Genomic DNA, 26,483 nt, shown 5'->3' on the forward strand with positions numbered 1-26,483 from the left:
CGAGATTAAAATTCGCCATAGTTTCCGTCATAAATTCCCAATGTAGATATTTTCTTATTGTATGTGTAGTTAGCATGCATTTACCAGGTGTTTGGTCATGTCACTCATGTGATGTTCTGCGCCTTCCCCCCGCCCCACACACATACACACTCACCTACTGGTGAGTAAGTCTGTGCCCATTCCAGGCTCTTTTTGTGAAACATGTGTCAGGTGCTGCTTGGTAAGTTTATACCTGGACCAATACCTGTTGCTTTTGCTGTGCTGAGTGATCCTCACACACTAAACTAACTTGTAGTGTTAGCACAGCGTTAGCATTTGCATTTAGCGCGGTGACTCAGTGTCTTCTTAAACTCTTGGAAAACATTTTACATACAGTTTGTGGCGTCCAGGTGAGTTTAACTAATGGAAAATAATGTGCCGTTTTCCTGCTGAGTACGTATTATCATCATGGAAATGGTGATGTCCTTGTAGACTCAACAGTTATGGGCTTGTCAAAACCGTTGTAAACCTTTTATTTATTTATTTATTTATTCGTGGACTAAAACGTATTTAGTTTATAGTGGAGAACATTTTTAGAATTGTCGACTAAAAAGTCGAGTTTTCGACCAATTCATTAGGACTAAGAGGGCCCGATCACATACCGTAATTTTCAAAGGCTCGGAATCAGTCAAAAAATATCGGGTTTTCAAAATGTTTGTATTTATTTATTTACTGTGTTAACTCATTGACTGCCATTGACGGCGACCAAATAGTATTGTGGTAGACTTTGTAATATCAGCAAATATTGGCCATTGAATCAATATCGTATATAAATAATAATAAATAAATAATAATAATAATAATACATTTTATTCGTAGAGCGCTTTTACCAATGCTCAAAGACGCTTTACAGTTAAAAAAAAAAACAGCAAACAACGTGAACAGAACAAAACAAAGAAAATAATTATAAGTTAAAAGCTAGTTTAAAAAGGTGAGTTTTTAACAGTTTTTTGAATGTGGGAAGGTCTGAACAGGTACGAATGGGTTTTGGGAGTGAGTTCCAAAGGGAGGGGGCAGCAGCGGAGAAGGCTCTGTCCCCCCTAGTTCGGTGTGTTCTTTGTTTGGGCGGTGCGAGGATGTTTCCATGAGAAGAGCGGAGGTGACGGGAAGGGGTGTGGGGACAGAGAAGGTCTGTGAGGTAGGGCGGGGCCAAGTTATTGAGTGCTTTGTAAGTGAGAAGGATGATTTTGAACTGAATTCTGTATGAAATAGGAAGCCAGTGCAGTTTGTGGAGGACGGGGGTAATGTGGTTCCTATAGGGCAGTGGTGTCCAAGCTATTCCACATAGGGCCGCAGTGGGTGCTGGATTTCGTTCCTACAAAACAAGACATCTTTTCACCAATCTGGTGTCTCACAAGTGTAATCAGTTTACTGCAGTCAGGTGCTGCTTGTTTTAGCACAAACTTCATTGGTTAAACTGTCTGTGCTCGATTGGTAGGAACAAAAACCAGGACCCACAGTGGCCCTTGAGGACAGGTTTGGACACCCATGCTATAGGCGGTCCGGGTGAGAAGGCGTGCAGCGGAGTTTTGGAAATATTGTAGTTTATTGATGAGTTTGGATGGAGAACCGAAGAGAATGCTGTTGCAGTAGTCAAGTCTGGAGGTTATGAAGGCATGGATGAGGGTTTCAGCAGTAGAGAAGGTGAGGGAGGGGCGAAGACGGGCTATGTTCTTGAGGTGGAAGAAGGCAGTTCTGGTGATATGGTTGACGTGGTGGTCAAATCTTAGTTTATTGTCAAAAATGATACCAAGGTTGCGGGAATGTGTTGAGAGAGGCAGGGTTCAGTTGTTGATGGTGAGGGAAAAATGACTGTCTATGATGTGGGCTGCAGGGTCGAAGATGATTATGTCTGATTTGTTACTGTTGAGTTGAAGATAAGTTTTCTTGCATCCAGGAATTAATTTCACTGAGGCAGTTTTGAAGTGTGGATTGGGTGCTGTGCGAGATTGTTGCATGGTTATGTAAATTTGGATGTCGTCAGCGTAGCAGTATCATATATCATCATGAACTTGTGAGTTCCACCTAATAAATAATATAACAAAATGAAATTTCAGTGAACATTGTGGGAGAATGTTGAAGAGATTAGATTCAACTGAGTTTCTGTCAAATTAATGGTATTAAAGTGATCCCTCGTTTTTCACGGTTAATGGGAACCAGAACCCGCCGTTATAAGTGAAAAACCGCAAAGTGGCGCCTCCCAATCCCATAAAATAATAATTTTTGTGTTCAATGTATTTAATCAAATTTAGCATTGGAAAGATTCAAATGTAATAATTATGATAAGTTTTAAACATGTCACTGTCCCACCAAATTATTTTTAAACCGGAATAAATCAGAAAAATGCTTGGCTTTATTAAATACTTCATTGCGTGAGTCCACTCAAATCCAAAGCTGCTCACTTACACACAATGGGTTGCCACAGCAACTGCTTAACAAGATCAACGATGATTGACGCATGCGGCACTTTGAAGCTCGGTTCTCTGGCAACATCAACGTCTGTCAATCATTGTTAACTTTAATAAGCAACTCCAGTGCACTCACTGCCTGACCAACAACAAGCAAGGAGAGGGAGGAAGTGTGAGACTATGCGATCGGCTCGGGACAGCGTATCTATTTATTCATAGATACCAGTTTATTTCAGCGTATTTATTTATTTATTTTCTAATTGAAAAAAAAAATCTGCGATGGACTGAGGGCACGAAGTTTGAAGCGCAAGTAGCGAGTGACCACTGTATAATAATTGTATTGAATGTAGTAAAACAACAAGAACAACCCAGTTGCAAGCATTGTACCAAAATGAGGTGGAATAGTCTTTACAGACATACCTGTCCAGCCAACTCCAGACGTTTGTTGCCATAGTAATCTCTGTCGTCCACCTTGTTGTCCCCTTGTGCTAGGATCACCCTGCGTACCATCACGGCCAAATATATACATTTGGCCCTGAAGTTAAACTCTTTGACCTGAACACACACAAGCAATTTTATTTTTTGCAAAAAAGTTACTGTACTTGACGAGATCAACAATCAAGTTTTTTTCCACATACAGGCACGTGTGTGAGAATCAACGATGCCAGTAGTTCCCTGGCCTCCTCCATTTTGGTTTTCTTAGGTCCTCCCCACATGCGCTGCCTGCGGACTTTATTACCAAGGTACCTCAGAGCCTGGCAACAACAGTAAACACAACACTTCTGATCAGGACCATTATTTGTCAACAAAGAGCTCTTTGAGTGATGTAAGCCCAATTTGTCAAGTTATTTTGAACATGTTTTTGACCAATTTGTTGCCATATTTTGTTTATCAGAAATGAATCAATGTTTTGGTCATATTTTTTCTATCTGGCATTGGTCCTCCATTCTATTTTTGTCAGATATTTTTCATCCCTGTGAAAGTACTAGACGTCTCTAAGAGTTCCATTCCTGAGGTGGTGTTGTAACAGGAATTAGTACCAAAATCAGAATGTGCTGTCTTCTAACAAAAGCCAACACCAACACAAGTACTTAAGTCAGAATTATAGTAAATACTTAATGTAAAACTATTTTAGACCTAAAACATGAAACAAATGAAAAAAAGCAAGTACAGAAGTAACTTCACAACTTAGCTTAGTATTGCTGCTTGAATCTGAAGTGTAAATACAAGATAACAACCCGAACTAAGGTCATTACTGTTTTTACTGATGTATTTTTTTTTCCAATATATTTTTTAGATTTTTCTCACTTAAAACATATCATTTTTTCCCCACAAAATTGACAGTGCACCTCTTAATCCAGTGCATCTGATTAATGAATTCTGATTGTGCCTACTGATCTCAAACCTATTTTTTTGGAACATAACTGCATTATACACTCCCACAAAAGTGCTCAAGACACACATTCACCATTCATCAAACCCATAAACAATAAGACAGATAATAAATTAATGAATAAATAAAAGACTAATTACAATGTTAAAAGATAAAGAACAAACAACAAATTCAGTACATTGAGGCACTAATGTGCCCTATAATCAGTTGCACCTTATGTATGAAAATAAAATCGTTCATTAATGGTGTACTTTATAATCAGGTGCGCATTATAGTCTGATAAATACAGTATCCTAATCTGATGAAAATGCTTCTCCTCTTTATCCATCTTTAAGACATATATTTAGGTCTCATTATCCGGCATTTAATGACCCAGTGAACACACTGAAAAGACATGGAGAAGGCAGAAACATGGGCGCAACAGTAGCTGGTTGCTAGGATCCAAATGACATCCCATCAGTGCACCAAGCAGTTCCTTTTTAACGACATAATCTTCAAGGGGGCAGAAAAACCCAAACAAATTGCATTCACGCAGAAAAAAAACATGAATCAACCACAAAAAAAAAAAGGATGACTAAAGGCAACGTCAAAAGGCAGGGGTCGTCTGTCAAGAGGCGGCATCTTGCTTTTCAGCTATATCACTAATTCAGTGATATCACTCAGGTGACTGTCATTATTTTCTTTTAAAAACATCCTGAAGCAAATGCAGTGAGGTCTCATTGTAGCATAATTAACAAATTTATATATGGCGGAAAACACAGACAAGACTGAAAAAGCAGTTTCTGCTCTTGCAATCCTCTTTAAAAGAAGCTGCTGTATTTTAAGCCAAAACAACTGTTGTGTTTGATAGAACAAGATGTCTATATGCTGCCACAGCAGATTCATGGCACATTAACCCCCAAACTATTTTTAATTTGTCCGTTTTACCCTGTAAACCGCCGTTTACAGACGTTGCGCAACCGCTTTTGTTTCAACCCAGCCATAAAACGAAGGCAATTAGTCATATTTATTATTCAAAATGTCTGTCATTTTTAGCTTAGGATCATTAATTGATGTCTAATATTTCGTTTAAAAAAAAAAAAAAAAAAAAACTTTTAAAAATTATTCACTCGCGTATTTTAAACTTTTAAACAAATGACATCACAATGAAAAAAATGGTGTATGTAAAATAGTCATGGATATCTACCTCATAACTATCGCTTAATTGTATTTTTTTTTGTTACCGTCGCATTTTCCCCGATATGTTAGATGATAAATAATTGATCCAAACAAAGAAAAATTGAAAAAAAAAAAAAAAACGTATAAAAGGGTAAATATATGAAAAAGAAAATCTCGACCAGTCCTTGACGTCTGCGATTTCTGCATCCAACCTGTTATATGACAAATAAAATTGAATTGAATTGACCATGTTCCACCCATAAAATCCCCAAAAAATCTGGCTGTTGCCATTCAGAGCTGTGTTTTGACACTCAGTGATACATGCTACATGGAGTTTTTGTATCGAAAAGAGGTAATTACGCGATAATATCTCGTTAAAATTGTGGCGTCTTTAATTCTGCTCTCGCATGCTCTCACCTCAAGTTAGGGTTTTGCTGTTAAAAATTTTTTTTTTTAGAAATGCACTCCTGTTCAAAAATTTTCTTCCCCCAGAATTTGGTTTGGTTGTCTCATAGCGGAACTTCAAGTCACCTGTGTGTTTTTCGCCATATTCTGTATGAGTGGTTTTCAAAGTGCAGTAGTATTACCACCAGTGGTGCGCATGCTCCCTCTAGCGGTACACGGAAGACTAACTGAATTAAATGTCCAAATGGCACGCAATGAGTTAAATACTATTGGGGGTCTTTATAAGTTAAGGTGACAATTATTATAATTGAAACATCGCAAAAAAAAAATCACCAGCTTTGTCAGGTTTTTAACTCATTTGCTCCCAAAAACGTATAAATACGTTCTATTTTTAATTGTTTCAGCATCCCAAAGACGTATTTATACGTCTTTTAAGTTTTTTTTTCACAAGAGACATCTCTGGGTTCTGATTCAACTTAGCTCCAAAGCACAAAGCTGAAACTCCATTTTAAAGCAATAAAACTGTCCACTGGAGGGCAGTAGCGCATTTGGTAAATCCCGCAACCCGATTCAACGGAACGAACGGGCAGGCCGAACGGCCGGGGCGCCGGCGGAGGACGACCGAATGGACGTCCAGGATGCCAGGAGCTGGACGACCGAGAGGAACAACCGGAACCACCAGTGCAGCGGGCGATGCCGTTGAGTCCGTGTTGCTCGCCGAGCAGAGACAGGCAGCGATGAGGGAACAGTTTACCCCGGCTGTCGCGGCCACAACAGCGTCAACTCTCAGTTAGTTATGTGTAAATAAATTGTTACTTTGCTATCAAAAGCTCCATTTGTCTTGTTGTTTATGTTATTTTGTAAAAGAAAAACATTATTCAGATGTTTGGGAAGTAACTAAAGCAAAAAATAGCTGTGTTAAAGTCAAAGTTATGTTTGAAATGTATGCTTTCACAAAAAGCTCAATTTCTCTGTTTTTTCATCAGAAATTGGAAAATTGCTCAATCCAAGCTATTTTGTAATGCTGATTTCTAAAAAACAGAAAAAGATATGAACTAACTTTTTTTTCCTGTTGAAAGAAGAGAGTAATCTTTCTTTTGGTGGGTTCCATGTTTATATAGCAATAGAACAGAATTTTCTGTGGGCCTTGCAAAATCAGTCAAAATCCAGTAAAATGGCTGGGAGCACCGGTGAAAATGGCTGGGAGTGAATGAGTTAATCATTTATTTCAGGACTTGTGCAACACAACATGCCTACTATCCGCCACAGCTGACGCCAACAACAGAACATGAAAAGAGAAAGTATAAACTCTAATGCACCTATCTTACTCTGTCACATCAACCGCGCGGTACGTTCAAGTACACTACGCAAAACACATCCGTCACATTATAACCCGATTCGTTACATTATAACAGGGATTATTATCGTTATTATTACAATTATTATATTATCCATCCATCCATTATCTTCCGCTTGTTCCGGGGTCGGGTCGCGGGGGCAGCAGCTTTAACAGGGAAGCCCAGACTTCCCTCTCCCCAGCCACTTCAACCAGCTCCTCCGGCGGGATCCCAAGGCGTTCCCAGGCCAGCCGAAAGACACAGTCTCTCCAGCGTGTCCTGGGTCGTCCCCGGGGCCTCCCGCCGGTGGGACATGCCCGGAACACCTCTCCAGGGTGGCGTCCGGGAGGCATCCGAACCAGATGCCCGAGCCACCTTAGCTGGCTCCTCTCTACGCAGAGGAGTAGCGGCTCGACGCCGAGTCCCTCCCGGATGACCGAGCTTCTCACCCTATCTCTAAGGGAGAGCCCGGACACCCTGCGGAGGTAACTCATTTCGGCCGCTTGTATCCGGGATCTTGTTCTTTCGGTCACGACCCAAAGCTCGTGACCATAGGTGAGGGTAGGAACGTAGATCGACTGGTAAACCGAGAGCTTTGCCTTTCAGCTCAGCTCCTTCTTCACCACTACGGACCGGTGCAGAGTCCGCATTACTGCAGACGCTGCACCGATTCGCCTGTCGATCTCCCGCTCCCTCCTACCGTCACTCGTGAACAAGACTCCAAGGTGGGTGTTGAAACTCTTTCTGACAGGGGATTCTGCCAGACGTTCCCAGCAGACCCTCACAATACGTTTGGGCCTGCCAGGTCTGGCCAGCATCTTCCCCCACCATCGGAGCCAACACAACACCAGATGGTGATCAGTTGACAGCTCCGCCCCTCTCTTCACCCGAGTGTCCAAAACATGCGGCCGCAAGTCCGATGACACGATTACGAAGTCGATCATCGAACTGCGGCCTAGGGTGTCCTGGTGCCAAGTGCACATATGGACAACCCTATGTTTGAACATGGCGTTCGTTATAGACAAACCTCCCAATCACGCCCCTCCAGGTCTCACTGTCGTTGCCCACGTGAGCGTTGAAGTCCCCCAGGAGAACGAGGGAGTCCCCAGAGGGGGCGCTCTCTAGCACACCCTCCAAGGACTCCAAAAAGCGTGGGTATTCTGAACTGCTGTTCGGTGCATAAGCGCAAACAACAGTTAGAACCCGTCCCCCCACCCGAAGGCGGAGGGAGGCTACCCTTTCGTCTACCGGGGTAAACCCCAACGTACAGGCGCCAAGCCGGGGGGCAATAAGCATGCCCACACCTGCCCGGCGCCTCTCACCATGGGCAACTCCAGAGTGGAAGAGAGTCCAACCCCCGTGAGTCATCACCTTATCGTGGTGGAGGGGTTTGCGTGTCTCAATGATCCTAGGAGCTATGTTGTCTGGGGCTTTAAGCCCCTGGTAGGGTCACCCATGGCAAACAGGTCCTAGGTGAGGGGCCAGACAAAGTATGGCTCAAAAAGACCCCTTATGATGAGCAACATAAATGAACCCCAGTTTCCCTTGTCCGGACGCGGGTTACCGGGGCCCCCCTCTGGAGCCAGGCCTGGAGGTGGGGCTCGAAGGCAAGCGTCTGGTGGCCGGGCCTGTCCCCATGGGGCCCGGCCGGGCTCAGCCTGAAAAGGCAACGTGGGTTCCCCTTCCCATGGGCTCACCCCCTGTGGGAGGGGCCAAAGGGGTCGGGTGCGTAGGGAGTTGGGCGGCAGCCAAAGGCGGGGGCCTTGGCGGTCCGACCCCAGGCTGCAGAAGCTAACTCTTGGGACATGGAATTATTATATTATTTTTCCAATTTTTATTTATAATTTATGTTTTCCTCTGTGTAACTGCTACTTGCAATAATACCAGCAGTATTTACGAAGGATTTATTGTAGGTTTTCGGGCTGTGGAATGAATTAATGGAATTATAATGTTTTCTCATGGGAAAATCCTACTCGACATGCGACCATTTCGACTTACAAACAAGGTCCTGGAACGAATTAGCTTTTTATGTAGTACCACTATACATATAAAAATAGGAGTGGGAATCTCTAGGTACCTCACGATACGATACGATTTGCGTTACAAAGCTCACGATAACGATGATCTGACGATATGGCGATACAACGATTATCAATACATTGGTCAGGAAATCATTTCAGGATATTCTACAAACAACTAAAAAACAGAAAACAAGCTTCTGCTGTGAATTAGGTCGAGTTTATTACTAGTAGACGTCCAATCCACTTGAACTGGGAGGGTGGCAGCGAATGAACATGAAGATTTTGGTAGCAACTTGTTGGTTCCTTTTTATTTTTTGACACTGACACCTCTTTAAAACGATATCTCGATTCTTGGCAGGAACATATCGATAACCTTTTGGGACACAAAGTATCACGATAAACCTATATCACCATTTCGATATTTTGTCACACCCCTATATAAAAATATTAATACTATTGGAATATACAATAATAAGTATTCACTTTTTCTATTAAGGGTTCAGTGCATAACCATTTTTTCCAAAATCTAAACACAGCGCTGATGCTCAAAACATGGCTCATAAAAACAATCTCTCTATCTGCATTCCTCCCAGTCAAAATGCATCGGATACCTTGTGCAATCAATACTAGCCGATGAGTTAATGTTGGCCCTGACATTCAACCAGATGGGACAGGAAAGAAAAATGCTTATATTCGAAAGCTACCTGGGTTTGTGTGAATATTTGTGCTTTCTGACACTCTTCCAAGCTTGGGGCAAAGCTAGCCATCACATGCTCCTCAGTACCAATCATCTGTACGATCTCCTGGTCACTCTCCACACCCATTCCCTATGGAGAGAACATACACAAGTAAGTTTGACAAGCACTTTTCTAGAAACTAATTCTGAAGCACATATGAGGATTCTTGAGAAAATACAAAACTTACAGGATACCCCAAAGTAGAATTGATACAAAAGTGTTTGTGTCAACAACACCTTACTGTAAAAGTGAATACACATGAGATATCTTAACACACACAAAATGAGAGTAGAGGTGAACCAGAGGGCTGTGTGTGCAGGTTTGTACATGGAGTCGCAGGGTTGTCTGTGACATTTGCTTATGGAAATGCGAGACTGTGGGAACAAACACTTGTCCAGCGTTGGATTCTGAGGTGGTTTTGTGGAGCCGTCTCCACAAATGAAGGGAGAGCAGGATGGAAGACAAGCACGTGCAAACAGAGTGAGCACACAAAAGTGATAACTTCGGGATAGAGACTGCTATTTGACGTGAGCTATGTTCTCAGAGGGTAGAGAAGTTAATGAGGCCAGCTGGCTGACTGACATTTTCACAGAACTAAGTCATATCAGGTGAAGTACAGCAGTGTAATCTGCCTCAGTTTGGGTTGCAATCAACAAAAATCTTATTGCATATTAGTGAAAGTAAAAATATGTGCTTACTTTGACTTTTATATGTTTTTCCCCAACCTGAGTCAGTAGAAAATCCTTGAAAACGCAAAGGTGAAGCGACTAAGGTTGACAAATTAAGGACTTGCTTCAAGACTCAACGTGACTGACTTCAAATATGATTGACAAGTAATCTCTTTACCGTTAAAAAATGGCGATTTTCAACATAATACGCCATATATTTTGTTTTTTAAAGCAATTTGTTTTGTAAATTCAAAAAACAATAGTGCAGAATTTTGTCTTCTCTCGTCTTACCAACTTTTTATTCAAGTCAAAGAGTTCATCGAACCACTTATGTGGCTCCTTTCCTCCTTCTGCTGTGAATTTAAATGAGTTTATGACTAGTAGCGATTCGCTGCCACCCTTCTAGTTCAAATGGATTGGATGCCTAGCGCTGTAAATGGCAGCTAATGAGTTAACTCTTTCAGGGACAGTGGTCACTTTACTGGACAGTTATTCAAAAGCTGGCACTTAAGACTAATCCATTCGAACTGTGAGACCTGGCTGTGAATGCTCATTTTTCCATGCAATTGATTATCCCAGTCAAAATGGATCTGACATCTTACCAGGGGTGGAAGTAACAAGAATTTCTCACTCCCGGACATAAACATCGCCTTGGAGCCAGAATTTTTAACTTTTTATTATGTTTAACTCCATAAAGCTTTCAGATTTAAAAAAAATCTGAATTTTCGGTTCATTATTTCTGGTGTCAGGCGTTATAGGGTTAACATGGAAGATATTTTGAACCTCTCCATCAAAGAAAATAAAACAAAGTCTCTTCAACTCTTTCCTTTCTCTGAAATATCTCATCAATATTCCGTTGCATTGCCCTTTTCCTGTTAGTCTTCAAGTGAACTATGAAGTGCTGTCTTTTGGCGCCCCCTGGTGCACCCCTCAAAACACACACCTTGAATATAATGGCGATGGGAGCATCTTCCGTCAACGTGTTGTGCTTCAAGTAGAATCGTCCTTGTTTCATGATCATGTTTGTTCTACTTTTCTTCTCGTGAGTGGAACTGGAATAGTGAGGTGAGAAAAAATGAGCGTCACACAAGAACAGAAGTGGGTAGTAAACAGCGCTGGGCACGTTACTTTAAAAAAGTAATTAGTTAGTTACTCACTACTTCTTCCAAAAAGTAACTGAATTACTCTATAGTAAAAGTAACTAGTTACCAGGGAAAGTAACTATTTCCGTTACTTTAAAAAGAAGTTGTTGTATGTCTAAGAATTTGAAATTTTCTGAGCAGTATTTGAGTCAGTTAAATAGAGAAGAACAGATAGGTAATTGTGTTATTGAACCTTGTAATATTTATTGCACCTCACCAGAAACAGATTTATCCTACACTTGAAGTGCAACAAAAATAAACAGATTTGAATTGCTTACTACAGATGTTGACAAAAGCTTTGCCCTGGGACATAAATTACACTTTACATGCACGTTATTTCCTTTAATTTCGACCAACTTGAAATAGTGTTTATATCTCCACCTCGTAAAGGACATATTTTTCTCTGCTCTGCCATCATATTCCTCTGCATCTGTTTTGCGTGTGTGTGTTTGCCGCACGCGCTGTTCAGGTTTGTGTGTGAAAACACCGGCTGTGAAGTTTTTTTTATTTTTTTAAACAAACTTTATTAACACCATATACACATATACGTGCGCTATTAGGCGCGAGCGTTTACGTTACAGAATGGGGGATCACGTGAGATTTGACAATAATGCAGCCATATTGGAAGCAGGTCTGGCTCGCGGGACATTGAACTTTAAAGTGCCTGTGACACGAAAAAGCTTGTTTATTTCATAATACACGCGGTATTTTATGCTCCTGAATGATATGGACCGCTTGGATGTGTGTGGAAGCGATCGCTATATTTATTTAGTTTTTTTAATCCCGCGCCAGGAAAATGAGTGACTTCCGGCTTCGGTCTTGCATTGAGGAGGAGGGCGCTGTGACGTGTACGGTAGAAGACGTCCTCTTCACTATACAGCGTACTGTTGTGTATGGGGACGAAGGATTCAGCTGATTTTGCGGATTAATATGTTTATTTTTCGCATCACGCCAGCCAAACGGCTGCAGAAAAATCATTCTGTATGAGGGAGAGGCGTATGCGCCTTTTTGGAGTTTCAAAAGGTTCCCATTCACCGTGGATATTTACTGTGGGACCATTGGACTTACGAGGAAGTGAGTAAACATCTTGTTTTGTATTATGTCAAATACGAATACAGCGATTACAAAGTAAACACTACAAACTTCCTTTAAATGAAGGACTACTTACGTTTGATCATTGATAGGCATGTAAAAAGCTGTCCTAATGCTCATTAGCAGCAGCACGTTAGCGGCACAATAACTCCAGCCACCCTCCTCCGGGGAACGAACTGTAAATTGCTCTCCGCCGGGCGGTTTGCCGATCCGCAACGACAATAGACAACCGGGTCGTCATGTCAAATAATCCAGGATAGTTATGTGTGATTTTCCGCTTTGAAGACTTTGAAACATCACTCGGTTCGGGTTAGCATGTCGGCTAGCTGTCACGCCTTCTGGTTTGTTTACATTCTCCGAAGCCGGGGAAGGGAAATGACATATGTTCGATTTAGGTGTCATAAAATATAGTTCGGGAGGTGCGACAGTAAAGGTGAAGTCGACAGTTTTGACCATTATGGAGTAATTTTGCCATGTCGTCCTGAATAAATGCATTTTTATTATTTCATATTCCATTCAGCACAAGACTGTTATTTGTCATGACCATGCCATTTATTTGGCAATTGGGGAAAATACTTGGATAAAAAGAATATCCTGTAAAAATATTGAAGTAAAGAGACAGAAACAATGACATTTTGCCGCTCTCTTCGTCGCGTTTTCCTCATTGTGAATAGTTCCCCCTCGACGGGCTGACTGGTCCTTCTCAAGCCATTTATATAGCTATTGGGGAAAAATACTTGGATAAAAAGAATATCGTGTAAAAATATTGAAGTAAAGAGACAGAAACAATGACATTTTGCCGCTCTCTTCGTCGCGTTTTCCTCGTTGTGAATAGTTCCCCCTCGACGGGCTGATTGGTCCTTCTCAAGCCATTTATATTGCTATTGGGGAAAAATACTTGGATAAAAAGAATATCCTGTAAAAATATTGGAGTAGAGAGACTGAAACAATGACATTTTGCGGCTTTCTTCGTCGCGTTTTCCTCGTTCTGAATAATTCCCCCTCAATGGACTGAATAGTAAAATCGATGAGCCCAGTCTACCGCTGACGTCATCCACCTGTTGGGGACGCTAAAGCCCTATAATGGTAGGCGTGGCTAACCGGCAGATTAAAAGGCTAATTTCTCGTCATCTGTGCTTTGCTAAATTGTTGTATATAGTCGAATCGTCTCAAAATATGATTCTAATTCACATAATAATGCCGTTTAAGACTTTTTTTCTCGTGTCGTATGCTCTTTAACTTGCCAGTTCGATAAAGAGAGAAACTCATTATTAAGGCGAAGAACAGATATGTGATCAAACTTAAGGATGTGATCAATGTTGACCCTTACGAGCAAGCCGAAGACAAATGGAGTAAAGATGTCGACGGGCTTCCACAATTACGCGAAATGGACATTCTGCTGTATTTATTGTTTGGTGTATGCTACTAAACTCATCAGCGATTCCGAAATTACAAATCGCTACAAAAGCTACAAACAGTTTTGCTGTGGATGGGTGCAGGACCTGTACATTATGACGGTATCAGACGGCAACTCCATCGTTCTTGCAAAGGTAGGCTATGTGTGTTTACTATTTTCTTTGCCATGAACCTGAACGCACCCCAAGTCTTGGATGACAAATAAACAGAGCAGAGTAGACTCGCTACGGCTGGTAGTTTCTTGAATTTATTCAAAGTAACGCACCGCTTTTGACCGTCAGTAACAGTAACGGCGTTGCAACGGAGGAAAAAAATAATTCGTTAGATTACCCCGTTGCTGAAAAAATAACGGCGTTATTTATAACGGCGTTATTCCCAACACTGGTAGTAAGTAATGCGTTTAGGGCTTCAGCTATTGATTATTTTAGTAGTCGAATAATCTATCAAGTAGTTAGTTCGAATAATCGAGTAATCGGATTAGGAACATTTAATGCATTGCAGAATATATTTTAGGAGATGCAAAATATTTCTTCAAACTATGCAGAATTGTACTTTAATTAAAAAATAACTTAAAATACCTGAGCTTAGCCTCAAATGGTATAAAAAACCATAAATGAGGATCTAAGTACAACAAAAGAACAACTGGTTAACTTGCATAGCAAAATTCCACTAGCTTAAATGCTATAGCTTTTAAAATGCTCTTAACAAATCGTTCAAAATTATATTCCCGCAAAAAACGGCTGAATATACCTCTAAACTAAATTACGAATGTATAAAAAAATATTAGCTCAAACAAAAAATTACAACCTTATGTTGGGCTTAACAGGGAGCGGCTGGATTCAGCCATGTTACATGAGTTATGTCATATTCACTGTTGCCACTAGAGGGCAGTGTATCCACCCAAATCAATAAAACTAAATGCAAACACTTTCAAAACAAACCATTACAACGCCAATTTAACTAAACAAATACTTGAAGCAGCAAATTTTGATTTGAAGCTTTTTTTCTAATAGAATTACTCGAGTTAATCGATTAATTATTGCAGCACTAAACGTGTTACATTTACATCATTACATTTAGCTAAGTAACCTTTTAAGAAAAATGTACCTCTAAAAATAGTTTTACTCAGCCATACATTTTACTTTTCTTGAGTAGATTTTACTACTACTCTTACTCCGCAACTTTGGGCAAGTTTTTGCTCTTTATTCTACATATTGGATTTTACTTTTTTTGTTTTTATTGCTAGAGAAGACAACCATGGCGCTACCAGTTTCATAAATGTGACATCGCAACAATAATCACATGACTCCATTATACCAATCAGACTCAAGCTTGCCGTTCTAGATCACGCCGGCCTGTTATATCACGTGGCGTCTTTAAAGGAACAGAAAAAAATGAAGTATTTGAAATAGAGCGCTGAACATGACTCGAAAGCGCCGATCTCTCAGTTTTTATTTGGCACGGATTTACCACGGAAAAACAGAGATATGATCCTTTAAGTTACGTAATAGGTAATAGGTTTTCTCCACTAGAGGGCACTCATGCTAATTGGACGAATGAAGCTTCATTTCTGTGTTTTTTTTTCTCTCTCGCCGGAATTCAATGATTTTTTTTCTTTTTTTTTTTCTTTGGCTTAGTGTGGTAATGAAATAGATTGTAGTATTCTTCTTCCTCAAAGTATAATAATACCAAATCAACTTAGTGCCAAAAAAAAAAAAACCTAACAAATCAAACATTGTAAGCAGTTATTCACAATGTTACGCATTACTTTAGTATTCTTTTATCAAAATACTTTTTTACTTGTATTTGAGTATAATTTTGAGTTAGGGTAAATTTTTTGGCACAGGATTTACCACGGAAAACCGGAGATATGATCCTTTAAGTTTCGTAATAGGAAATAGGTTTTCTCCACTAGAGGGCACTCATGCTAATTGGATGAGTGATGCTTTATTTCTGTATTTTTTTTTTTTCTCTCGCCGGAATGCAATGATTTTTTAAAAAATTTCTTCGGCTTAATGTGGTTATGAAGTAGATTGTAGTGTTCTTCTTCCTTGAAGTATAATAATAACAGATCAAATTTGTGCCAAGAAAAAAAAAAACTAACAAATCAAACATTGTAAGTAGTTACTCATAATGTTACTTATTACTTTAGTATTCTTTTTACTAAATAACTTTTTTACTTGTACTTGAGTATATTTTTGAGTTAGGGTTAAAATTTTTGGCACAGGATTTACCACGGAAAACCGGAGATATGATCCTTTAAGTTTCGTAATAGGAAATAGGTTTTCTCCACTAGAGGGCACTCATGCTAATTGGATGAGTGATGCTTTATTTCTGTATTTTTTTTTCTCTCGCCGGAATGCAATGATGTTTTTTAAATTTCTTCGGCTTAATGTGGTTATGAAGCAGATTGTAGTATTCTTCTTCCTTGAAGTATAATAATAACAGATCAAATTTGTGCCAAGAAAAAAAAAACCAACAAATCAAACACTGTAAGTAGTTACTCATAATGTTACTCATTACTTTAGTATTCTTTTTACTAAATAACTTTTTTACTTGTACTTGAGTATATTTTTGAGTTAGGGTAAATTTTTTGGCACAGGATTTACCACGGAAAACCGGAGATATGATCCTTTAAGTTTCCTAACAGGAAATAGGTTTTCTCCACAAGAGGACACTCATGCTAATTGGACGAATGATGCTTCATTTGTGTATTTTTTTCTCTCTCGCCGGAATGCAATGATTTTTTAAAATTTCTTTGGCTTAATATGGTTATGAAGTAGACTGTAGTATTCTTCTTCCTCGAAGTATAATAATAACAGATCAAATTTGTGCCAAGAAAAAAAACCTAAAAAATCAAACATTGTAAGTAGTTACTCACAATGTTACTCATGACTTTTGTATTCTTTTCACTAAATATTTTTTTTTACTTTTACTTGAGTAAATTTTTGAGTTAGTAATTTTTTTGGCTACCCTACCTACTTCTGCACAGGAAGCAAAAATAAACATGACAAAACAACAGTCCAATTTGGCATTTGCCAACTACATAGAGGTGTTTCCTGTTGGTGGTCTCTACCTGGTGACTGAGGCTCCCACTGCACCTTTCCTGTCCTGCTCCACAATGATCCTGTTTTTGGACAGCTGCTCCTGGATCAGAATGACTTTTTCTTGACCTTTTACAATGAAATAGCCTCCTGCAAGGCCAAAGCCAGAAAACATTAATGCGTCGTTAAGATTTAAGTTGTTCAAAGGACACTTTTGGTACCTGGATCCAGGGGGCATTCGTTCAGTTTGGAGAACTCCAAGGGTGTCTTTCCTGTCAAGACACAATTGGAGCTCCGTAACATAATGGGCATCCTGTGAAAACACATTCAACGTAAGAGGTTAGTTAACTACAATGCGGCCTATGATAAAAACAAGTTTGGCACTTCCGACCAACTGAAGTACCTTCCAATAGGCAAAGCATTGCGGATGATTCTCTGACTGCCACGTGTGTACTCGATGTCCACAGTGATAGGTGCCGAGTAGGTCATGTCTCGAAGACGACACTAGTACAACAAAGTAAAAAATGACTTACAATAAAATATTCAACAAAATGAGTAATTGTTTTTATTCAATTTTGAAGACATTTGCAATCTCGTAAAATCAAATGGTGTTTAATACAACAAGTAAACATTCTCCGGTTATCTTTGCCAGGCGATTATCATGTTTTGGATATGTTAAGGGAATATTCATTGATTCATGTTACTGGCAACCTCAAAAACTTAAAAAGAGGGCTCGTCCGGGATTTGAACCCGGGACCTCTCGCACCCTAAGCGAGAATCATACCCCTAGACCAACGAGCCATATGAATTGAGGGAAATTGTAGACTACAAGAATGTGGTGATGTGGCGAATCTGCACAAAACTGAACTGGTTGCAACAGCGCCCCTATTGATCTTAATGTAGAATGCAATATGTCCACAGATCCCTGAGTAGGTATTAGGGCCACAGAGATTAAAAATAATAGTTCTACAGGAGGCGTGTGAAATGTCCGATTCTTAGATTATTCACATCTAAATTCTGATTATTTAATTAAAGCAGTAAAGCAGATCTAAAACATAGCGCGGTTTTCGGGACGCAATGAGGAACGGACCGAGAGCATATAGTTGTGGTCAAAAGTTTACATACACTTGTGAAGAACATAATGTCATGGCTCTCTTGAGTTTCCAGTTATTTCTACAACTCTGATTTTTCTCTGATAGAGTGATTGGAACAGATACTTCTTTGTCACAAAAAACATTCATGAAGTTTGGTTCTTTTATGACTTTATTATGGGTGAACAGAAAAAAGTGATCAAATCTGCTGGGTCAAAAATATACATACAGCAGCGCTAATATTTTGTAACATATCCCTTGGCCATTTTCACTTCAATTACGCGCTTTTGGTAGCCATCCACAAGCTTCTGGCAAGCTTCTGGTTGAATCTTTGACCACTCCTCTTGACAGAATTGGTGCAGTTCAGTTAAATTTGATGGCTTTCTGACATGGACTTGTTTCTTCAGCATTGTCCACAAGTTTTCAATGGGGTTTAAGTCAGGACTTTGGGAAGGCCATTCGAAAACCTTAATTCTAGCCTGATTTAGCCATTCCATTACCACTTTTGATGTGTGTTTGGGGTCATTGTCCTGTTGGAACACCCAACTGCGCCCAAGACCCAATCTTCGGGCTGATGACGTTAGGTTATCTTGAAGAATTTGAAGGTAATCCTCCTTCTTCATTATCCCATTTAACCTCTGTAAAGCACCAGTTCCATTGGCAGCAAAACAGCCCCACAGCATAATCCTACCAACACCGTGCTTGACGGTAGGCATGGTGTACTTGGGGTTAAAGGCCTCACCTTTTCTCCTCCAAACATATTGCTGGGCATTGTGGCCAAACAGCTCGATTTTTGTTTCGTCTGACCACAGAACTTTCCTCCAGAAGGTCTTATCTTTGTCCATGTGATCAGCAGCAAACTTCAGTCGAGCCTTAACGTGCCGCTTTTAGAGCAAGGGCTTCCTTCTTGCACGGCAGCCTCTCAGTCCATGGAGATGCAAAACACGCTGGACTGTGGACACTGACACCTGTGTTCCAGCAGCTTCTAATTCTTGGCAGATCTGCTTTTTGGTGATTCTCGGTTGAATCTTCACCCTCCTGACCAATTTTCTCTCAGCAGCAGGTGATAGCTTGCGTTTTCTTCCTGATCGTGGCAGTGAAAAACAGTGCCATGCACTTTATACTTACAAACAATTGTTTGCACTGTTGCTCTTGGGACCTGCATTTGCTTTGAAATGGCTCCAAGTGACTTTCCTGACTTGTTCAAGTCAATGATTGTTCAAGTCAGTAATCACTCACAAGAAATTGCTAATTCGTGTTGCTGTATGTATATTGTTGACCCAGCAGATTTGATCACTTTTTCTGTTAACCCATAATAAAGTCATAAAAGAACCAAACTTCATGATTTTTTTTTGTGACAAAGAAGTATCTGTTCCAATCACTCTATCGGAGAAAAATCAGAGTTGTAGAAATAACTGGAAACTTAAGAGAGCCATGAAATTATGTTCTTCACAAGTGTATGTAAACTTTTGACCACAACTGTATATATCATGTTCAACTCATGCCGCTAAATAAAAAACACAATAATACCTGACCGCAGCTGCCAGCTGCTACAAACAACGCCCGTTTGCTAGTTGCTACAAACATACGGCCACATACGGCTACGGTAGATATCAAATATACTAGTATGTAGAACTACATGCGACTTGAATCGAACTTTAAATGATGAAACCGTTTTAAAACTTTGACTTGTCGATAGTAGACAGAAGGGAAATTATGGAATAACGGGAGCAATTTTAACAAATTTAACGGTTGATTCACAACATTACAACATTAAATTAATTGAATGTAGTTTAAAGCTGCTGATACAGAATGGGGACTTGAGTGCTTTATTTACTTTTTTTAACTGTTAACTTGATACTGAAATATTGGTTTGGTTTAGGCTGAGAGGATTTTTTTTAACAATTTTGGAACTAATGTACAAAACATTAAAGGGGGGGTATCTCAATAATCGATTTATAATCGAATCGGAGCTTCTGAATCATGATCGTAATCGAATCGTTAGGTGCCCAAAGATTCCCACCTCTAACTACTACTACTATTAATAATTATAATAATACACACATCTACTTCAATATTCAGTTGTAATTTTAAACAAAATGTTGTATTTTTATTATTTAAATATTAAAGTCGCAAGGTACAAACTGTACAATTTCAAGAAATAATTATAAAGTTTGTAATTTTCTTTTAGTCATATTTTTTATTAAAATAACATTATCCAGTACTGTCATATATATTCTCAAACCTGATAAACATTTTAGTTTTTTTTTAATCAACAACATCCCAAATACATTATATTTGAAGATTGGTTCATAACTGCACCAAGTTAGATGGCTCACCTCATGAGGCGAGACTGGCCGGGTAACATTGAAGCTCTCTTCCACATCAGGCATGCCAATGTAGATATTGAGGTACCTGCAAAAATAAAAGTGTAAATATAAATGTGCAAATGTACAATGTTCAAAAAATTAGCATGTCACTGAATACAAATAATCAGATCTGATTGAAAGATGGGCTGTCAAAAATGTTGCAAGTATCTTTAAAACATACAAAGTCAGGGGAAGTGAGCTAAATCAGACTCAATGATTGATCTCGATGATTACTTAAATCACATAATCTGCATTGACGTATATACGCATTTAATAAATTCAAAAGATTTAAGTGCAACTTCTCAGTGATTATGTCACTTACTTGATGTACCACATTGGGTCCGCGTCACTTGTTATCTTTTCGTTGGCACTCATGATTTTCTTGATCTGTGGAGTAGGATTTTAAGATTACGCATTGCCTAGGCTGCCACATACAAACACGCCAAGAAACAGACACAAATATGCAAAAAAAAAAAAAAAAATGAACTAACAGACACAAACGCTCCTAGTAGACTGCCCTAAGATTTACCTCTACATTGATGAAATAATTGAAGGAATCAATGTGCTGCTTAACCAAGCCTTTCACCTAAAACAGAAATGTCACAAATTCCAGTATTTTAAACATGACATTTGAGTGATTTGAATAATTACATTTTATAATACTTTCGGCATGCATAATGCAGTACATGTGCAAGAGATCATTCAAATACAAAAAAAGGTAGCCACAGGTGTCCATGTATTACCTTTAAGAAGGCAGGCAGCAGTTTCCATTTTTCCTGTTAAAATTAACAGAAATAAAAGCCATAAGTTAAATCCATTTTCTTTTAAAAATGGCAACAAATACAGTGCTGGCCAAAAGTATTGGCACCCCTGCAATTCTGTCAGAATATGCTCAATTTCTCCCAGAAAATGATTGCAATTACAAATGCTTTAGAAGTAATATCTTCATTTATTTTGCTTGCAAAGAAAAAACACAAAAGAGAATTAAAAAAAAAAAAAATCACTATTATTTTACAAAAAATGGGCCGGACAAAAGTATTGGCACCCTCACCCTAATACTTGGTAGCACAACCAAAATAACTGCGAACAACCGCTTCCGGTATCCATCAATGAGTTTCTTACAATGTTATGCTGGAATTTTAGACCATTCTTCTTTGGCCAACTGCTTCACATCCTAGAGATTTGAGCGCGCCCTCTCTAAACTGCCATTTTCAGATCTCTCCACAGGTGTTCTATGGGATTCAGGTCTGGACATATTGCTGGCCACTTTAGAAGTCTCCAGTGCTTTCCCTCAAACCATTTTCTAGTGCTTTTTGAAGTGCGTTTTGGGTCATTGTCCTGCATGAAGACCCATGACCTCTGAGGGAGACCCAGCTTTCTCACACTGGGCCCTACAATTTGCTGCAAAAGTTGTTGGTAGTCTTCAGACTTCATAATGCCATGCACATGGTCAAGCAGTCCAGTGCCAGAGGTAGCAAAGCAACCCTCAAACCCCCAAACATCAGGGAACGTCTGCCATGTTTGACTGTGTGGACCGTTTTCTTTTCTTTGAAGGCCTCGTCTTTTTCCCTGTAAACTCTTATGTTGATGCCTTTCCCCAAAAAGCTCTACTTTTGTCTCATCTGACGAAAGAACATTCTTCCAAACCGTTTTTGGTTTTCTCAGGTAAGTTTGGCAAACTCCAGCCTGGCTTTTTTATGTGTCTGGGTCAGAAGTGGGGTCTTCCTGCGCATGCTACCATAGAGTCCCTTTTCATTCAGACGCTGACGGATAGTACGGGTTGACACTGTTGTACCCTCGGACTGCAGGACAGCTTGAACTTGTTTGGATGTTAGTCGAGATTCTTTATCCACCGTCCACACAATCTTTCGTTGAAATCTCTTGTCAATTTTTAATTCCGTCCACATCTAGGGAGGTTAGCCACAGTGCCATGGGCTAGTTTACACTTATTGATGACACTGCGCACAGTAGACACAGGAACATTCAGGTCTTTGGAGATGGACTTGTAGCCTTCAGATTGCCCATGCTTGCTCACATTTTTGCTTCTCAAGTCCTCGGACAATTATTTGGTCTTCTTTTTTTTTTCCCATGCTCAATGTGGAACACACAAGGACACAGGCCAGAGGTTGAGTCAACTTTAATCCATTTTAACTGGCTGCAAGTGTGATTTAGTTATTGCAACCACCTGTTATGTGTCACAGGTAAGTAACAGGTACTGTTAATTACACAAATTAGAGAAGCATCACATGATTTTTCAAAGGGTCACAATACTTTTTTTCAGGCCCATTTTTGGAGTTTTGTGTATCATGATAATGATTTAATTTTTCCATTCACTTTTGTGTTTTTTCATTGCAAGCAAAATAAATGAATCTATTACTACCAAAGCATTAGTAATTACAATCATTTTCTGGGAGAAATTGATCATTATCTGACAGAATTGCAAGGGTGCCAATACTTTTGGCCAGCACTGTAAGTACGCCCTTGAATATCAGTGAGACTGTTTTGTCAGCTTTCCATGATACCACATTGAGGGGGATGCAAGTTAGGTTCTTTAAATTAAATATACGGTCCTTATGGATGAAAGAATTGATGTTCAAGTTGTGTTATGAAGTGGCGTCAAATTGCCGTGTCAAAGTGTCATTATTTGGCCTTACTCTCTACAAAAGGCCCAATAATGCTGGAGGCGGCATGAAAAAAGGTGGTTTAATTTAAAAAACTTGACCCATCGCAGAAGAATGGATGACTGGATGAGTTGGAAAAGACAAAATGAATTGGGACTCCAAAGGTAACCCTTCATACAGCAAGTCATTATTTTTGGTAGTTTCAAAGCTTAATCCACTCCATAAAGACCTGGTGTCCATAAACTGTAAGTGGTAATCACATTCAAGACCTACATGACCCAAAATTTGAAATTATATATATATATTCATTATTGATTATTATTTTTATCATTTTAATGAATAAATATAATGATAAATTAATAAAAAATTTAATTAACACAATATTTATAATAATTTAAACTAATAAAAACAATATACACTCTGGTTATGGACCCCAATAACGCTTAAAAGTCTATTTTTAATGCTGTTTAATTCTTATTTTAATAGTATTTAACTCATTGCCTGCTATTGGCATTGGTATAATTCATTGAAACTGGGAGGACTGGTTGTGAATGCTTGTATGTCACTGAGACGCTGGCAGCAAATAATCTCTGCCAATGATAATGGACGTCTAACGCCGTCAATGGCAAACAATTTGTTCTCAAAATTTTGCCTAAGTGACCTGAGATCATTACTTCATATTTACGAACTCGTGGTATTACCATGTCGGCGTGTTAAGGCTTACCTCTACAGTGTTGACAGGAGCAGCCAGTTCCTGCTGGGACATATTACAAAATTCGCCTCCAAGTACCTCCATTCTGACTTGAAGTCTTTAAAATGTATTTCGTTTTTTAAATATTGACGCTCAACTCTTGTCCATTTAGTTTGTGTTGATTTAGTGTCGGAAGTCCTTGCTGCATGCTTCCGATGGCGTGCTTCACTTTGAGACTTCCGTACAGACAGCTGAAAAAAATTAATGGTTCCGCCATTTAAGAGTCTGCAAAAGATGAACATTTAGTTGGAAAATCAATGTCATTTTAAATTTAATCGAATACTTAATGAGTTTAATCATGCAAAAATATATTTTTAAAAAACGCAGTCGTGCTCTCTGAATTTTGCATAGATTTGTTAGCAACGAACATTACTTTTGGTGCAGGTGGCACAAGATGCCAACAATGGAAAACGAGAGTTACTTCTGTAACTAAGGTTCTATGAATTCCGGATGACCGCCAGAGGGCGGTGCTTAGCACCTGGATATCTACGTGTGCGCAGCACAAAGGTCGAGAATAAAATACCAACAAAGTCACGCCATTGGACGTGACCTGGGTGACGTCAGAGGTCGATAAGAGCCCCGCTCACCCAGCACTAGTTCCTTTTCGGAATGTACTCGCAGGGAGTCTGAGTGACAGGCAGCTCTGGCGGTCATCCGGAATTCATAGAACCTTAGTTACAGAAGTAACTCTCGTTCTATTTCATTCCTTCTGACCGCCAGAGGGCGGTGCTTAGCACCTGGATGACTTTATACCAACAATGTCACGAAGACACCACACATACCGAGGATCAGTCACGGTGAGAGGAAGCCGACAGCACTACTGAAGCTACCGGGTGAGGAGCTGCCACATTCACTCTGTAGAAGCGGGCAAACGTACAAGACGATGCCCACGTTGCTGCGGAACAGATGTCATTCAGAGGAACACCTCTCAGTGCCGCCCAGGAAGTTGCCATCTTCCTTGTGGAATGGCACGTGACTTTAGGAGGCTGAAGACCTTTGGATTCATAGGCCTGAAGAATAGCTTCGACAACCCAATGTGACAAGCGTTGCTTCGAGACTGTGCAGCCTTTATTTTTGTCACCAAAACATACAAAAAGAGCATCTGTTTTACGAGTGCTTGCAGTCACGCTAATATAGTGCTTCAGCATACGAACAGGACATAGCAAACTTTGCAAATGTCCGTCAGGTTCACTCACATCGTTAAACATAGCCAGGGTAACTGGCTGGTTAATGTGAAAGGCTGAAAGTCTCTTCGGTAGAAAACTCGGATTGGGCCATAATGTAACCCCAGAACAGTCAGGATTCCACTTTAAACAGTTCGGAGAAATCGATAAAGCATGTAATTCACTCACTCGCTTCGCTGAAGTAATTGCGAGGAGGAACGCAGTTTTCATTGTGACCCACTTAAGGTCAGCCCCATCCAAAGGCTCAAAAGGGGTTGAACACAAACCCTCCAGGACTAACGGAAGGTCCCACGTGGGGACGCGTGGTAATCTTGGAGGCCGTCGACGAAGGGCACCCTTCAAAAACCGACACACCAGGGTATGAGAGCCCACTGATCGGCCATCCACCAAAACATGGTGGGTGGCTATCGCAGCCACGTACACTTTTAAGGTTGATACAGAAAGTCCCTTATCAAGAAGTTCTTGTAAATAGCTAAGTAATATTGGCACAGAGCAGCGCACAGGATCCACATCGTGATCCTTACACCATTTATTGAACAGTCTCCGCCTGTTACTGTAAAGCGCCCTCGTGGACGTAGCACGAGCATCAAGTACAGTTTGTACAACCGCCTCTGTACAGGACTCTAACAGAGAGTCCGGCCCTTCAGAGGCCACAGGTACAGGTGAAGACGCTCCGGGTGGGGGTGCCAGATGCTCCCCTCCAACTGGGACAACAGGTCCATTCTCTGGGGCAGAGGCCAAGGATCCCCATTGAGATGTTTGAGAATCAACGGAAACCACATTCTTCCTGGCCAGAACGGAGCGACCAACAACACCCTGTGATTGCTCTGGCTGATTCTGTGCAGAGTCACCATTAAGAGAGGAAGAGGCGGAAACGCATACAGGAGAGAGTCTGGCCATGAGTGTGCTAGGGCATCCTGACCTAGTGGACTGTTCGGTTCCGCAAGGGAAAACCACAGTTGACAATGAGTGGTTGCTTCTGAAGCGAAGAGGTCCACCTCTGCAACACCGAACCTCCCCCATATCTCCTGAACCACAGCAGGGTTCAACCTCCACTCCCCAGGCGGTGGTTTCTGCCTGGAGAGTAAGTCTGCTGCACAGTTCCGCACCCCCGGAAGATGGACAGCCCTGAGACTCAGAAGGTGTGGAAAAGCCCACAGGAGAAGTTTTTGAGCCTCCACCAGTGAGAGAGGAGATCTGGTCCCCCCTTGGTGGTTTATATGGTAGACAGTGGACGTATTGTCCGACCGAACCAGAACATGCTTTCCACTCAGCGCAGGGAGAAAATGCTTGAGACCAAGTCGAACAGCACGAAGCTCCAATACATTTATGTGACAAAGTCTCTCCAGTGGGGACCAAACACCCCTGATCGTCCTGTGGTTCCACACTGCTCCCCAGCCTGAAAACGACGCATCCGTTACAACCACTTCTCGGCGTGAGGGAAGAGAACCTAACGTGACCCCTTTGCATATGAACTGCCTGTCCATCCAGGGCCTTAGAAGTCGATGACAACGCCCTGAGAGAGTCACAAGTCTGCGTTGATGCCGGGTGGGATCCAATCCCAAACCGTTCATCCAAATCTGTAACGGGCGCAAAAACAAAAGCCC

The 26,483-nt window shown here is 40.5% G+C and overlaps 1 protein-coding gene and 1 non-coding gene across 4 annotated transcripts in view; both read right to left on the reverse strand.

Moving 5' to 3' along the window:
• polr3b (polymerase (RNA) III (DNA directed) polypeptide B) overlaps nucleotides 1–26,483 on the reverse strand; it is a 74,096-nt gene that overhangs the window by 44,494 nt on the left and 3,119 nt on the right. For 2 of the 3 annotated variants that reach the window (XM_057836410.1, XM_057836412.1), the window contains 12 exons: nucleotides 23,666–23,917; nucleotides 21,064–21,096; nucleotides 20,850–20,906; nucleotides 20,643–20,707; nucleotides 20,291–20,366; nucleotides 17,264–17,364; nucleotides 17,082–17,173; nucleotides 16,893–17,010; nucleotides 11,110–11,218; nucleotides 9,466–9,588; nucleotides 3,086–3,202; nucleotides 2,868–3,002 (listed from right to left, as the gene is read on the reverse strand). In XM_057836410.1, the coding sequence (XP_057692393.1) occupies nucleotides 2,868–3,002; nucleotides 3,086–3,202; nucleotides 9,466–9,588; nucleotides 11,110–11,218; nucleotides 16,893–17,010; nucleotides 17,082–17,173; nucleotides 17,264–17,364; nucleotides 20,291–20,366; nucleotides 20,643–20,707; nucleotides 20,850–20,906; nucleotides 21,064–21,096; nucleotides 23,666–23,737 (1,098 nt within the window). In that variant the 5' untranslated portion in view covers nucleotides 23,738–23,917. The remainder of the gene's footprint in view (nucleotides 1–2,867; nucleotides 3,003–3,085; nucleotides 3,203–9,465; nucleotides 9,589–11,109; nucleotides 11,219–16,892; nucleotides 17,011–17,081; nucleotides 17,174–17,263; nucleotides 17,365–20,290; nucleotides 20,367–20,642; nucleotides 20,708–20,849; nucleotides 20,907–21,063; nucleotides 21,097–23,665; nucleotides 23,918–26,483) is intronic. The other variant, XM_057836411.1, reaches the window with a different exon arrangement.
• Nucleotides 17,590–17,661, reverse strand: trnap-agg (transfer RNA proline (anticodon AGG)). Its single transcript has one exon. It is a non-coding gene; the product is annotated as a tRNA-Pro (tRNA).

Source organism: Corythoichthys intestinalis, chromosome 5 (genome assembly GCF_030265065.1).
Source record: "Corythoichthys intestinalis isolate RoL2023-P3 chromosome 5, ASM3026506v1, whole genome shotgun sequence".
NCBI classification, from domain to species: Eukaryota; Metazoa; Chordata; class Actinopteri; order Syngnathiformes; family Syngnathidae; genus Corythoichthys; species Corythoichthys intestinalis.